This window comes from Lissotriton helveticus, chromosome 2_2 (genome assembly GCF_964261635.1).
Source record: "Lissotriton helveticus chromosome 2_2, aLisHel1.1, whole genome shotgun sequence".
Taxonomy (NCBI): domain Eukaryota; kingdom Metazoa; phylum Chordata; class Amphibia; order Caudata; family Salamandridae; genus Lissotriton; species Lissotriton helveticus.
This window is the reverse complement of record NC_136060.1, coordinates 192872815-192889190: the sequence shown is the minus strand read 5'-3', so window position 1 is coordinate 192889190 and position 16376 is coordinate 192872815. Positions and strand designations below refer to the sequence as shown.

Genomic DNA, 16376 nt, shown 5'->3' with positions numbered 1-16376 from the left:
AGTAGATTTTGGGCATGTTTTGGGAGAGGAGTTGGCCTAACTGCTAGGGTGCTCGACCTCGGACCTGGGGACCTGGGTTCGAGTCTCGGTAACCTCCTTGTGATTCTGGGCAAATCACTTAATCTCCCCGTGCCTAAAAATGAATGTGTGTCTGTTCTCATGTAACGTAACTGGTGCTATGTAAAGCGCTCTGATACCTGATTCGGTTCGGGTCTAGTTCGCGCTATATAAAACTCAAAAAAAAAAAAAAAATGTCTGCCCCATTGGTGAATTCCATGCAGGTCCCAGAAATACCCCAAATATTTTTGACTTATAGACAGTTACATAATCTGAATCCTCCTTGCTGTTTGTTTTTCAGCAACTGCTCAAAAACATAAGGCACTTGATGCATTTTATGTGAATCCGAAACATTAGCTGACAGCATTCCAAAGAATCACTGTTCTGCAGGCTAACATTTCAAGCTAATAAGAAAATAGTGAAACGATTTGCTGCAGTCTGCTGGGCCTCCATCGTAGTTACGTCTTTGCATTGGTGCCCTTGGCTTTTCCATGCACTTTTCTGTTTGGCTAGTAGAGTTGACCGGAGCCAAACAAGGAAAATCGTGCCAGACTACGGAAGTGCAGACCACAGTTCAGTAGACTGAATAATAACAAATCTTGATGAGTAGTTCCACTCTTGTTCTAACCTTTTACGATCCTCTAGATCCTTTCCAGTTTTACCGCCATTCACTCCTCTTACTCCTCTTTTCCTTCTCATTTTATACCGTCCACTCTTTCCTTTTTACTCTACTGGCCAAACAAGCGACCTGCCCACCCTTCTGGCTCAAAGTTTTATCTTCACATTGTGATTTCCATTAGTATATTATCCATTATCTTCCACAGACTTCAGTGCTTAATTTGTAAAATATTAAGTGCAGGTGCTCTAATTTTTGGGGAGGACACACCCACTTCCCCGGCCTTGCCCATTTCATTCTGTGGCCCCACCTACTTCCGTTATCGCTCCACTGACGTCCTCAAGCCTAAACACATCAAAGCCACTTCATCACTCCTTAAGTTCCACAAGAAGCTTAAGAAACATAAGCAACTCGGGCCTCTCATCCACATACCTGCCCAAGTGCCTGGATACCCTCTTTGGTCATTAGTGCACTATACAAATCAATATAACATAGTATAATATAAAATATCGAAAGCCTGTGACAATAACCTAAAAGTGAACTCAAATTAGAGAATGTGTGTAAATCTCAAAATTCATCTTTAGTAAAGGTCATTTGAGGACGTGATGCAGTTTTACAAACTAAAGAGAAAAGAAGGGATAAATGAAGGAATATATTACAGAAAGCAGCTACAAAGGCAGGAAAGGGAGTACTGCAATGAGTAAATAAGTAAGTAATGGATGAAAGAAAAAGTAAATAAGAAAAGAATGTGAAAGGAATAAAGGAAGGGATATAGGGAGAAAGGAAGTGAACGATGTGCAATGGATGAATCTAAAGCAGAAAGGAAAAGAAGAAAAGCTGATGGAAGGGTTGTGGATAAGAAAGGAAGACATTAAGGAAGGGATGAAGGAAGGAGCAGGAAAAAAAGAAAGTTAGTAACGAATGGAGGAAGAAGAAAGAAATGCACCAAGGGAGGAAGGAAGGATGGGGAATGAATGAGCGTGAAGGAAGCAAGAATGGAAAGAGGAAAGGCGGCAAGGCTGGAGGTGCTGAGGAAGAGAGAAAGGAAAGGAAAAAGATGGGACAAAGGAAAGAAAGTAGGTCATGGCAATGGATACGAGTATGAAAAGTACTGGCCAAGGTGGGACAGATGGAACAATGACTATGTAATATTGAAAAGAAATTACAAAATAAAAGATTAAAATACAAGTCTGTGACCTTATCACGCCATGTGTGTTTGTAAAGCACATACTCACTCACCAGAGCGGGACTTAACACCTAATTAAAAATGTAATTCAAACTCAATGGCACTAATTTTATCAACCTCAGAAAAATGAAAGACTGAGTGCCGCACCATTATTTAAATGTATGACCAAGATCAAAGTGGGATGGGAGGAGCTGAGGGAACCGACACGGCAGAGGTTGTACTCGCTTTTTCCGCAAGATTCCCTGTTTACATAAGCGCAGGCATTGGTGGCTTAATTAGAAGGCGATGTTATTTGTCCCTATTTTCTCCCCATTGTCTTTTGTGATTGGTTTTTATGACAAATCAACTCGGCTGGAGAAGATCCAAGGCTCGAGGTAAGAGTACAGGTAAGTGTGGCGAAGTAAACACAGGCCACCGCCAAACACGTAAAGGGGGAGATAAAGAAACCAGGCCAACCAGAATGCTGACCAGCCAGCACTATGGACCCAGCAGCCCACTCTAACTCAAGAATACTCTGAGTATCCAAAACCACTACGACTCCCCTGTGACACCACTTTGATAACCTTTGCATGCTGCAGCCACAATCACAGCCCCCCCTCTGCCCTCGCTAGCACCTTTTCTAACAGCCTGAAACTCCGCCCACTAGGCACCACTGCACCTCACAATGCCTGATTGAACAGGGTTTCGCATGCACCCTTATACATATAACTTCTTCTTGTGGAATCCTCCGCATTACTCTGTGATATGACCTCGGCAGTGGCCGTCCCAGATGAGGGAATCTGGTAGCCAGCAGCAGTGGGCGTGCTCTTGGTAGCTGACTCTTCCGTGCACCAGTGGGCTCCCAAGATACTCCCGACCCCACCCCACTACTCACAATCGAGAGTCCCCCACCCACTCACAAAAGAAGCAGGGTGGCTGGTAACGCAGCAGCCGAGCCTTGAACCGTAACGGCTTAGCTCGAGTCGGCAAGTTTAAGAGTCTAGGTGGACTGGAGCTAATAGTTTTTAAGGGGCAAAGGCAGGGGCAGCGGAGACCAGAAGGCTGTAATCCTAAACGCCAAATAACAGAAGGCAAGGCGGACGGCTTGAAGGCTTCGGGGCACAACGAGGAATGGGAGCTTGGAAAAAGCTTCTGGGACGCGCGTGCACGCTCTCTCCTCCCATCAACCTAGGTCAGGATGATCGGTGATTGTGTGTATGCAGTGTTAGGGACCCGGCCTGGGGTGTTACTGCTGGGGAATTACAAGGCGGGCAGCCCCGCAGATTCCATCAGAAATTAGAAATAACTGGCAGACTCGCAAACAGTGAGCCCTACTTCAGCCAGTTATTTTCTCATTTCCATTTCCCCCAAATTTCAATGAAGCCTGAAAAGGGCTGGGCCTGGGCAACTACAGTCTGCTGTTGTAGTAGTAGCAGCACTGCTGTAGGTAAAGTTAGTACCGGCGGCCCCCTGTACCGTACATCGTCGTTACCTGTGGGCGTAGGCCGGGCGGCAGGGACTCGGGACACGATGACGACACACTGGCTTCCCCGGCGGGCCTGCACTGCCTTTAATTCCTGATTAGGCATGCCCACCAGGCTGATCGATGATGTCAGCTGCCCTCAACACTCCACAGGCCGACTTGGCGTTGGCGATTACACTCTTCACGGCGGTGGCAGGTCAGGTAGAGTTGTGCTGCTGCTTTCGCTATGATGGTTATGCTGGGGCGTTGTAGTGGCAATGTGAAATAAAAAAAATCTGCGCATGTTGCCTTAGCCGCACAGCCCCTACCCCATCCTGACCAAATCCAGCCCAAATCTCGACCCACCCACCTATAGGCAAGTTAGTGGCACTCAGGGCAGGCACTGGCAACACTGACGGACGTGACGTTGGAACCTCTAAGGCATGGCCTCCGGCAGGCGAGGCGCGTACAGGCCCGGACTGGCCATAGCGGGCACTGGGCAATCCCCCGGTGCGCCGCAAGGGTGGGGGCCGGTTTTGAGCCCCTGGGGGCCGATTTTGTTACAGGGCCGTTGCTGCAAAATCAGCCCTGCAACATAATCGGCCGAAAACCGGCCCTAGCAAAGCGCTCGGCGGCACCTCCAACGCCCCCGACTGGGGAGGGGGGGCCGCCCGACCACTTTGCCAGGGCCGGTTTTGGTTCCCAGTCCGGCCTGGGCGCGTAGCGCAGTGCGCGCGCCAACCTCTGCACATTTAAAATGTATTCATATCAGGTGTGTTGTACTCTGCAATTGGAGGTAAATGGTAATGCAGGAATCTCTTCCTCTGGGGGGGGGGGGGGAGGTCTCAGCTCAGGTCGGGAGATGAGCAAAACACGCCGGCTGCACAAACTTTAGGTAAACAAAATAGATGAAATGTGATGTACCGAGCGTCACTGTGCCAGCCAGAGTGTAGACCCGGCCCTATCAATTAAGTGCCGGTGCTAAGCACCGGAAAGCACCGGCACAAATCAAGCCCTTCCACTGCTCAAAACATCACATTACCTAAGAGTTGTAGCCCACCAACCAGCATTGCTAGACCACAACCTGCAGCTGGAATTGAAACAGCACAGTTTGCTTAATCTATTTTCCTGATGTAGGTTCTTTTAACTGTTGCCTTCTGAGGCTAATCATCTTCCCCACCATAGCACCGGCTTAGCTTTACTTGGACCTCATCCTGGTTCGGTGCCTTTTACTACTACTAACAAACATAGGCTCTTTGCCTTTCCTTTGAATGACAGTGCTTCATGTCCGATTTATGGGTGGCTCTGAGGAGTTGGATATTCTTTGATGATTAAGGTGACTGCCGTCTGGAAACCTGGCCTGGAAGAGCCTTAACCATTCTTTTGGATGTAAGTGATGGAGGAGTGAGCGGTGAACAATCAAACATGTCTACCGTTCCCATATTTGAAGGAGCCACAACCACTGTTATGTGGTTGATCAGCCACATCCACCATGTTCACCACCATCACTGCCTCAGTAGTGGCTAATGGTGATCATGGCACTGTATTAGAAGCTGTTGGGTCATGACAAAACACTGAGAAGGGAAATTTGATCGACATGCAGAGCGAGAGCAATGCTGGTGTATATTTCTGTTCTTTTACTTCAGTCTGAATTGGGAGCTAGGTCCTTTTTGTGGTGTGGTGTTCTAATGTATCACTTCCACTGTTTTCAAAAGAAGCAATACATTGGAAAGTTTCTTCTGTTGTAAAGTGGGGAGGTGCAATTCACCATTCCATTACTTGCCTGAGTTTATTTTTCACATAGGAATTGGTTTGCATGAATTGAATAACAGGGATTCTAGATAGAATAACAAAGGTGCTTGTCAGATTTATGTTTACACTGGCAGCCATAGCAAGCATCTGCTTTGGCAGAGTAGGCATCCGGACGTGCATAACATAACTTGGAGCCAACTGCATTGCTTGTTGACATAGTGGACATCTTGCCAAGCCCAACTGGCATCTTGGGAGGCATAAAAGATATCCTGCTTGGCTTATAGATATTGTGGCATACATACATTGTGCTTTACTAAGGGAAGTACCTGATGCTGCATTCTTGCCTGGATCCTGATTAGTAGTCATGAAAAAGGGAGTTGTCATTGGGGTATGGTGATTAAGTGGTCTCTGCTTTCTTGATAGTCATTCAGAGGAAGGACAGGTGTAATTGGTTCCATCATGAGTGTCGAGAATTCCTTGTTTGTTTCACAGAAGAGGGATAATTGATGTAGTTGTGAGTACAATTGGGTGTAAGGGAAGCATTGATTATATTGAGAAATGCATTCCTAGTTAGGGTTTGAACAAGGCTGGCATGGGTACATATTGGTATGTGATTGCTTATAGGGAGACTAGCATGTTATTAAGTTTGGAGAAAGTGAGGAAAATCGAGGTAGCCCCAAGCAGTAAGGTCATGGGGTGGAACATTGGCTGCTTGTTTAATGCTGGTTATGTGCTGCCAGATTTTACCTATTGTTTTGAATTAGTGATTGATGGTCTTTAAATTATTCCATTAAGTGGATGCTTTGGAAGTGTAATGCTTTACAGATGACTTGGCTTTTGTTGGTTGCATGTATGCTGGTGGAATGGAAATAGGTAACTGCCCTTAGTTATGACATTCCTGCATACAAAACGGAGACCGTTCTTGGAATGAGTCTTTTGAATGTGGTATTTCATTGGTGACATCTTGCTTGATGTATATGAAGTCCATGAGGAAGAGGAGTGCTTTCTTCGCTATTGTGGTAGTCTTGTACAGCTGATATTTCCTGCTTGCTGACATTGTTTCTGCTCTGTTTCTGTTCTTTCTTTATTTACAGCTTCATACTCCTTCACCCACTGCCCAAGGGAGGTGCCTCAGTTTTCCAGATGTTAGCACTGCCTTTAGGTCTTTACAAAATGTAACTTAATTTGACCAGCTGAACCACATCTTTTTCAAGTGAAAAGAGACTACTTTTAGCACATTGCTTTACTTGTTTACTTGTATGTATGATTGTATTGATATGTGATATTGTATCAATATAAAGCCCATAATTATGTTGGGTGAACTTTTATTAACATTTACCAAAAGGTGGTTTATTTTTTGTCTGTTCCACTAGATATCATATTTCTTCAAGGCTCAGAGGTGATATTTAAAGTTTCCTTAAGCTTGTTGGGAAGCCACAAACCTTTGATTCTTCAACATGAGAACTTGGAGCCCATAGTTGAGTTCATTAAAAGCACTTTGCCCAACCTGGGCTTGGTACAAATGGAAAAGACCATCAATCAGGTAATTTATTTTTTAATACAACCATCGTGATGTAACAGAAGGTCCATACGATGCACTATCTTAAAGTATTTTGGAAGGGCATGTTTAGGACATAACATCTATTCTCAGTTTCATCAGTTTTCATTGCATTATATATTAGTGCTTGGAGCTTTCATACTTTTCTCAGGGAGAGACAGTTTGATTATAATTGCACCTCCCGAGCGGGAGGTAACTTTAAGTAGTACAAAGTAACATCACAAACTGTAAAAGGCTTTCTTGGACAAAAAGAGAATAAAGAGGTTGAAATGTGATGGATCAGCTGTTTTACCAGGAACCCAATAAAAGGAATGTGGGACCAGTGTCCTTCCCACTGTGCAGCAATCCAGCCATGTGATCTCCAGTGCTCTGGGATTTACAATCTGTTTTCACAGGGAGAGGAGGAATTTATTTATTCTCTTTGAAGACTGTTTTGGATTCTGAGTGCAGAGCAACCGATGGGGAGTTCCTGATAGGGTCTTTGGAAGATGCTGTTGCCACAAGGCACTGAAGTTGCATTGTACTGTAGGAAATACAGAAGGATAGTGTACGACAACTAGTGGAAGATAGGGGAAGATGTCCTTACCAATGGTATGCGGGTATCTATATTTTCCCCATATGAATATTCCAAATCAGGCAAGAATATTAAACTTCCATAACGAATCCCTATATCTACCTGCATATTAACATCTAAAGAAATTCTTTTAATCTGTCATTGTATTTTATACTTTCCCTCCTTATCTCGGGCACAGACCACTGTGTTTTTTATTCCCCCTCACCACCTTCCCACATCTTCTCTTCCCCATTTGTATGATTTTTCCCTCATGACCTATGTTCTCCTCTTCTATCCTGTTCTTACCTCGCCTTGTTTCTATTCTTGACCTTTTCTTTCTGGACCCCTCTACTAACAGGTGTAACCTTCCCTTGCCTGGCTGACACATCTCCTTTCCTTTGCCCAAAACATTATTCAAATGTAGTTGTTAGGAATCCTGTTCATCTAGTGACTTTATTTCTCTCTCTTCTTCATACTTCTACAATTCTACACTCTTTAGCGTCTAACGTCTCCACCTCAAACACATAGGTAACTATTTCTCCCATTCCTGTCACCTCATATTTCCTCTCAGTCAACCTTTCTTGCCTCACTTTGATGACCCTTTCCCCTGTCAGCTCTCCACTTCTCAAACTCCATCCCCACAGGTCTCCTTTCTTGACTATTTTTCTCTTACCTTGGTCTATGCTCCATTCCCTTTCCTTACTCCGTCTGGGACACTTTCTTCATTCCTACTCTCTAATGACATATACTTGTTTTACTATTCTACTCCTTTAATCTGCCCCTTCATCGGGCATCTTTTCCACTCAAACACACTATTGACATGAAAAAGCATCCAACCAAAATAGCTTTTTTCCGTCACTAATTTCCTCGCCTAAACCCGGCTCAACAACTATAAGTTCTTCATTACTTCCTTTCTATCTTGATCTTTCTTCAGCTTTGGTACTGTCAATCACCCTATCCTAACTCTATTCTAACTCATCTCTAACTTTGGGTATTCCTGGTATTTCACTCCAGTTACTACTGTCTAATAGATCTGCTGTGTGGAAGGTATTTCATGAGGTCTGGAGTAACTGGACATTGAGAATGTCCCGCGCAGGGAAGGCTGGAGTCACTGTGAAGAATTTCAATGTTAATTGTTTCTTGCTTCTCCTCCCCACGCAGTGAGCACATGGGAGTCTTTATTGTATGATACCTGAAATCTTTCACAAAAGCAATAGCATAAAAAGGCACCAAGTATAAAAATATAAAAATTGTGCCGTAATGTGACGCCATATAAAAGTGTGAGGTATTGCGCAGTTAATTGCCGAGCAAGGTTGACAGTGCTGGAAGGTGCTACAGCCCAGAGGTGTGGAAACAGCAAGTGATTTATGTAGTGAGTGCAGAGTAAGGTGACACTGGGCAAGGCCAAAGCCGGGGAGTAGGTGAGCTTGCAGTGTTGTGCCATGCAAGCGTGTGTAGAATTTAGTTATACATGGACGTGTGTCAAAATTAATACAGCAAATGACGCAAATAAAAAGTGATGCTCCTCCCAGTTCAGTTATAGTCTGGTGTTAGAACTGACGATACATGTTATGTAAGCACGTGGGTCTGTATGCTGCGTGATTGTGCAAATGGCCTCACCAGGAGATTATGCCAGAGATAGATAGGGTGCTAGATGGAGAGTCAGAACTGCGTGCGAGCCCCTAGAGTGGTGCATCCTTCATGCATACCAATGTGCACCTTGGAGATCAAAGTGCGAGGTGCAAGAGTGAAATCGTTTGGGGCTGGCTCATAGGGGATGCTCCTCCGGAAGATATTGCTGCGGCAATTGACAATGCACGGCTTGTGTGCTGCGGTCTTTTGTCTCCATTACTTGGGTTGTTCTTAAGATCCTTGCTGCTTCCACGTAAAACTTGCCAATTCGTGCAAGGGCCATCGGTGCTTTGATGCTGTAAATTAGCATTGGGGCCTCTTTGCATGTTCTCACGCCATTTTGCACGAGCGTTGTTATTAGATATAATCACCTCTGCCCCAGCAGAACTGGGCAGCAGCAGATGATATGCTCAGCTGATTCTGTGCAATATTGACACAGGCAGCATCCCTTGTTTCCTGGCGGTCTATGTTTCCAGTGGGCCCTGTAATCCCATATTGGCAGTGTTAAGAGCGTGAATCTCAGTATGTTCTGTAGGGCTTGCCTTCCCAGCCCTGCTTTCAGAAACGATTGAGTAGCTGTGATTTCATCTGAGTGTCCGTTTCGTTCGAGGTCCTGTAACCTTGAGATGCGCTTGCCCTGTTTCTTTAGCAAACTTTTCAGGCTGGCCATTGTTAAGGATGTGTCAGTTATGGTGTCTGGGGACAAACCCAGTGACAGGTTTGCCTTCGAGAGATACCTGGCCCAGAGGCTATTTTTGTCCTGGAAAACTGCTTTTAGTTCTTCCCTAAATGTATCAGGACCTGCCTTGGTCACCCTGTAGTACAATTTAATGATGTATTTTTTACATTCGATGTCCATCGTTGAAATATTGAACTGCAGCCGGATCAGTGTGCGCCTTGTTGAGTATGGAAGGTTGAATACCCTTCAATGTTAATTGTGTGCTGGCAGGACATTGGTGGACTTGGCTCTAGTAAAGTAACCACTTAAACAACTCTTTTCAAGAGAGTCAAAATGACCAGCTCCAAAGATTAATGGAAGAAAACTATTGTAGAACCATTGTTTTTCAAGATGTTGTTGCAACCACTAGTGTTATAATTACAAGCACATTTTCTCCACAGTTATCTTCTCCTATCTAAAAACCTCTGTGCCCCTATCTTCTTAATCCACCTCAGTATCCTCCAAGAGATGCCCTTCTAGAAGTTGATACCCTGCTGCCTCTAGATGTAAACATTATCTGAGGCTGACCTGTTGCGTTTGTTACACATTCTATGTAATGGTGTCCATTATCCACCCACAGCCCCCTGACAGTCCATCGCTCCTGCTGACTGCTTGTAGTCCATTATGCAGATATTTATATAATGATGCATTGCTTTTGGTTCACATATTATGATAGTGTGCATTTTGTTCAAATAGAGCTATTTATAGTATAGTGTTTAGCATAGGCATAGTGTCTTGTAAGTATACTGACATCTAAAACTGTAAAGATTCTTTGCATACAGCGTCAGCAAACACAGGAACACCACCTCATTTTTGTTTTTACAAAACTATACAAATATAATTCGTTGAGCTCTCTGAGACAGAGAGGGGCTCATGCTTGCATCAGTGAGTTTGTGTCTCCATGAAGGATTGTTTCTGGATTTCTGCCCTGGGACCTTACAACACTGGTTTGTAAGAATCAGCACAGTAACCAATTGTGGTTGATGTTCTATCCGGGCTCCTACTGACGCAATCTGGCTTTGCAAGCAGAGGGCGGCCCACCTTTAGCGAGCAGGTATACAATGATGTATTCCACCTCTCACAATGTTTAGGTGTTAATTCTAATTAGCATATGCTTAATCGGATGGGGAAACGTACTATGCTGTCTCTGCATAGTGTTTTCATTATGCTTAGCCTCTTTTGTCACTGTAACCGCTATTCTGCATTTGTTTTCCCTTAGTTTATCTTTAACTAATACTCTGTTAAAAATACTATTCCACGTATCTTCTTTGTGTGCTCCCTCTGGGACAAAAGTGAGAGAAGGTCAGGAAAATACACGATTTCTTTAGCAGGTTTGGCCCTAACCTGGCTCTTTCCCAAGTAGGTTTGGGAGAGGTTTGCAAGACATCTGCCCAGTTTTCCTGCTCCACATATTGAGTTGTGAACTTGTGTTGCCTGGGGGGTGTGTGACCAAGACTGGCTGGCAACAGGACATATTTACTATTTGTCAGTATTTCAGGTAGGCGTACAAAGATCCATTTATTTTGCATTGATGTGTTATTGTCGAAACTCTCCTATTCGTTTCTTTACGACAGACAAGTCCCCCGAAATGAGCAGGTTTTGGTGAGAATTTATTTGCTTACTTTTGGTAGCTAGGCCAGAGAGGCAAGACAATTCATGGAGAGAGTTTCTGAAGTGTTGTGCAACAACAAACCTAAACAATATAGAGATCAGAAATGAAGTTAAATGTTCATTTGAGTTGTAAAAAGCTCAAGGCCTTTAAAGGGCTGGTACAAAAAGAAAAATCATGAAAAATCAGAGATTGGAGAAAAACATAGTGCAATTAGAATTATTTTTTTCTATCCTAACCATTAACAAGCTTGCAGCAGTGCACTCAGATGGTTAATTCGAGAGCAGGCGGACAGCCATAAAGCATTTCACAAAGATCAGAACGGATAAGAAATACAACATTTACCTTAGTTTTGGAGAAGTTACGAAAAAGTTTCAAAATTAATTCACAATCTTCTTCAATATAAGCTCCAAGACTGACATCAGTTACTAATTGCCCTTTTTGAATCCTTGCACATCATTCAGGGTTCTTCCTTTGAGAAAGACCATTGAGACTCCTATCCCTCTTTCTTGGTCGGACCATTACGCTGTCCCTATAGAATTAATGATAGCCACTGTCAATAGCAAGGGGAACGAGTCAAGTAAAATGGAACTGAGGCGTAACTTTAAGAATATAACTAATGATGCGCTCGCCCCCAGATTGCCCAGTCTGGCGATCTCCTCGGAGGAGGGTGTAGGTTTGGCAGTACTTAGGATGGATAGTGCCATTAAAACAGCCATTGACGAACTTGCCCCAGTGTCATTGCGTTACTCTGCCAGGAAAAGTCCCTCGGCCCCCTGGTTCTCGGAACCATTAGGACTCCTTAGGCAGGGAGTAAGGAGACCGGAACGTCTCTGGAGGACTAGTTGGGATATGCGGGATAGGGAAAATCATAAAACCCTCTCGAGAAATTATGAGGCGGAGGTGATAAGGACTAAGCAAGAGTATTTTACGATCCGTACTACCTCGCTTACCTCGCCGAAAGAGCTATTTAAGATCGTAGACACGCTCACCTCTTTGAAGGTGCCAGATCCCGTTGTCAGCTCACAGCAGCTCTGCAATGATGTTGCACAATTTTTTCAGTCTAAAATTGTGGACATATATTCGGCATTAGAGCTACAGAGGATCTCATTATTTATCTCTCCGTGCTTATCTATCCCCCCGCTAACACCACCCGAGGAGGTGTCCTTAGGGTGTTTGTCCAATTTTCCACCCCTCTCCCTCCAGGATCTCGAAGCCCTTTTGAACAAGACTAGGTCTGGGTCTCCCCTAGACCCCTGCCCACTGAAACTCCTCAAACAATGCAAGGAGACTCTTCTGCCTCCGTTATTAGAGATCATGAATAGGGCAATGAAGGATGGGATTTTCCCCTTACAATGGAAAAGAGCAGTGGTTAAGCCACTATTAAAAAAGCCCACATTAGATCCGGGGATTCTTAAAAACTTCCGCCCCATCTCGCTGCTCCCAGCCCCTGCAAAGATGCTGGAAGCCCATCTAACCAGCATCTTGCAGCCTTTCTGGAAACCTCTGGCCTTTTGGATCATTCGCAGCATGGATTTAGGAGAGGGCATAGTACGGAGTCTGCCCTTACCATAGTGCTTGCTAACATCCGCACCAGAGTTGATAAGGGCCAGACTACCCTCCTTATCCTGTTAGATCTCACGGCTGCGTTTGATACTCTGTCTCCCTCGGTGTTAACATCTCGACTGAGGGAGATAGGGGTTGAGGGGCCCGCGCTTAGTTTGCTGGCCTCTTTCCTGGGCCAGAGGGAACAGGGAGTTAAGCTGGGGGAGTTTCTATCTCCATCCCTGCCTGTGCATTGTGGGGTCCCTCAGGGGTCGGCATTAAGTCCGACCCTTTTTAACATCTATATGACCCCACTTGCCAGGCTTATCAGATCATATGGGATGGAGGTAGTCTCCTATGCCGATGACACTCAGATTTTGCTGTCTCTCGCCCAACCTGTCATCTCTGCTGCCTCCAATTTTAGATTTTGTATGGAGGCAGTCGCTCAATGGATGATTTGCAATTCAGTGAAGCTTAATGGCGAGAAGACAGAAATTCTGGTGTTTGGTGGAAAGGAGGACATTTGGTCTGCGGAATGGTGGCCTACATCTCTGGGAGCTTGCCCTGTACCCACTGCCCTTGCCAGGAATTTAGGAGTTATTATTGACCCAACCCTGGGGATGGGTCAGCAAGTAAACAGGACTATCTCCACTTGTTGGGGGATAATACATATATTGCGGAAGATTAAGCACTATCTGTCCCCTCAGGCCAGAAAGCAAGTTGTAGTAGCATTAATAGGTTCCAGACTTGACTATTGCAATGCCTTATATCTAGGTATCAACAAGGGTCTGTTACTGCGGCTTCAGATGGTGTAGAACGCCGCAGCCAAGTTTGTACTGGACTTACCAAAGCGTGCCTCAGCCACTGCTGCGAGAAAGACATTACATTGGCTTCCTATCGAGGCCAGGATCTCCTTTAAGTCCCTGTATTTGATCTATGGAGCTCTGGCTACAAACAGGTCTGGAGGCATAGGAGACCTGTTGGTCCCTTATACCCCTTCCAGAACTTTGCGCTCTGCCAATAAATCTCTGTTAGCAGTCCCCCGCGTTCGTAGAGCCAAGTGGGGTGGCAGAGCTTTTTCGAGCCTTGCTCCAAAGTTGTGGAACACTCTGTCGGCTGAAATTAAGTCCCTTCCCTCAATGCAAGCTTTTAGGAGGGCCCTTAAGACCTGGCTATTTGCCAAAGCCTACCCTTAGCTCTGGATTTGCCTTTTTATGATTTCCTTCTTGGTTAGGCGCCTTGATGCCTTCGGGCTTAGTAGCGCGTTTATAAATTGCTTTTCATTAATTCATTCATTCCTTTGTTGGTACCCTCACGTCCGGTTGGCATACCTTAGCAAGCTGTACCTTTCTGAAAGGGCGTCCACTTATTTCAGCTTTTGTGATTATATTTACCAAGGCTACAGCATAGCTCTGGCAGAGTTGCTCATATTCCAGGGCTGCTCACTGTCCGGGCATGGAGTCAACAAGATGCGTCTGTCTAGGCTCCAGGCTGGGCATACAGCTTGTTCACTGGGGGCAGGCAGAGGAGCAGAATATCTCATACCCGCAATCGAAGAGGCAGTGGATGTCTGTGTTTTTTGTTTGTTTTATTTTTTTATGCTACAAACACAATCTGAGTAAGCTGTAGCAACGGACCGGCATTGGCGGTAGGCCATGCTACTGGGATCCAAGATGACATCCAGTGGAGCCAAGGCATTGTTTCGAGATTCGTTGCTAAGGCAGCAGCGCTAGAACATCATTGAGGTGGTGATCATCCCTGCAGCCATGCTTAAGGTCTTCCATGTGCCTCTGAGGAATAAAGACCCCCCGTAACGACAACACCAACTATTATGAAGCCGGGCCTCAGCAGGGGTCTCTGTGAGTGCTCGGGCAGAGACATATCTGCTCCCCCTTGCTAGAATTGTGGGGCGCTGGGGAGAGAGGGTGCGCCTCAAGAAATTCTCCAGTTATCCTTCAGGGAGTGAGGGTGAGGGGGCTGGAGTAACCACCCCACCCAGGGACACCAAATAACCCCACCACCATTAAGGGTCACAGAGAATTGTGGAAGACTGTTGAGGCCCCTGGTGTTGGCACCCCTCCTTCTCCTACCCTCTATCTCTTTTGGATGATTCTGTAACTGCCTCAGGAGTGGCTGCGGATTGGCCTAGGGACTTGTTATATGGCGCAAGCCCAGCAGTCTTAGCCACCACACTTGGCTAAGCCTGTTGGGACCAGGGACAGTCAGCAGACAATCACAACTAGCATTTCCCCGCCCTCCCTACCCAACTGATATTTTTCCCTCTGGGGCACTAATGCAGCCCTTTCTAGGAGCTATAAGTGCATTGGGGGACAAAGCACACCACTGTGTCACCAGCCATAGCATCCCAAAAAGGAAATAAAACCAAGAATCCTTCTCTACGAGATATGCTGAATGACCAGAAACGAAGTTCAAAGGCTGTATTAGAAGGTGGCGGCACGCTCTGATACCTTAGATGCATTAGACCCCGAGGCGGCGAAGCTCCAGCAATACCGGATGTCATTCCTCTGCTGATATGTGGGTTCAAGGCAGAACTTTCCTTCTTATGCCAAGCTTTGGCTAAAACTATCTCTGAACCTGATCAGAATCTGCAGAAGGTCAAAAGCAGACTCAACCAGGTCCAAACCATCACTGCAGAGCAGGCCCACGAACAAGATGTCCTAACAGAAATGGTGGTGGCACTAGATTCTGAACTTGGCTTCTTCACAGCGAAGTTAAAAGATTGCGAAAATCAGTCTAAGTAGAACAGTATCATGATTCAGGGTGTCAACCTCGATGTCCCAATCCCTGTCTCAAGCCACATGTTAAGGCACATCATATCCACTCTGTAGATGCCAACATGGAGGTTGAGCTGAGTTTTTTTCTGCATATCAGACTAAACAGAACTTGCCACACTAACAGTATGTGCACAAGAGGCTTCTCTTTTTCAAACTTAAAAAGAGAGTAATGGCGGGAGCAAGGGCAATTAACCCAATACGTATTTGGAAGGACTCAATAACTGCGCTTGAAGAGTCATGGGTGATATATCCTGGAGCAAAGAATGTTATTGTGCAAAAGCCAGCCACTGACAAAAGCTGATCGCCTACAGCTGGAGATATCCTGTTAAACTAATGTTCACATTCACTGGCAAAGCATACACCACCCATAACCCAGACGAAGCCTGTAGGTTCCTACATCTTACTGACACAGCGGCACCTGCCAGAGACAGAAACTGCAACCAGTTGACAACGTTCCTGCACAGGGATGGTGAAGACCACCAACAGCAAAATTATGTAGAGAAACATTAAATGTGAATCGAAGGGTGGAGAAGTAGGCACAAGCAGCCACCTCCGATGATGACTAACTGTTGATGAAGGGAATGTTAGGATATTTGGGTGATACAAGCGTTTTCTGGCCTCCTAGAGATGCTTGAGGACATTATATCCTAAATACCACCATCCGCACCCAGTACCCTATCTCGTTAGATGGACACCAAACGTTTATTGGCCCAGATGTGTCTGAGATAAAGTGGTCCCTCCTCCCAGACACTACTACAGAATCATACTAAAACACATCCATGGAGGAGATATGCTTCTTGATAATGCTTTTTTTTCTGGTTGGTTTCATACTTATAGCAGTTTACTGTGTAGATGTAAAAACATAAAACGAGGATCGGGGGAAGTATGTTTGGAGGGACAATTGCTACTGACGA

At 45.2% G+C, this 16376-nt stretch overlaps 1 protein-coding gene across 6 annotated transcripts in view; it reads left to right on the top strand.

Moving 5' to 3' along the window:
- TBC1D1 (TBC1 domain family member 1) overlaps nt 1-16376 on the top strand; it is a 990385-nt gene that overhangs the window by 946597 nt on the left and 27412 nt on the right. For all 6 annotated transcript variants that reach the window (XM_078678347.1, XM_078678346.1, XM_078678350.1 and 3 more), the window contains one exon: nt 6426-6595. In XM_078678347.1, coding sequence (XP_078534473.1) covers nt 6426-6595 — 170 coding nt within the window. The remainder of the gene's footprint in view (nt 1-6425; nt 6596-16376) is intronic.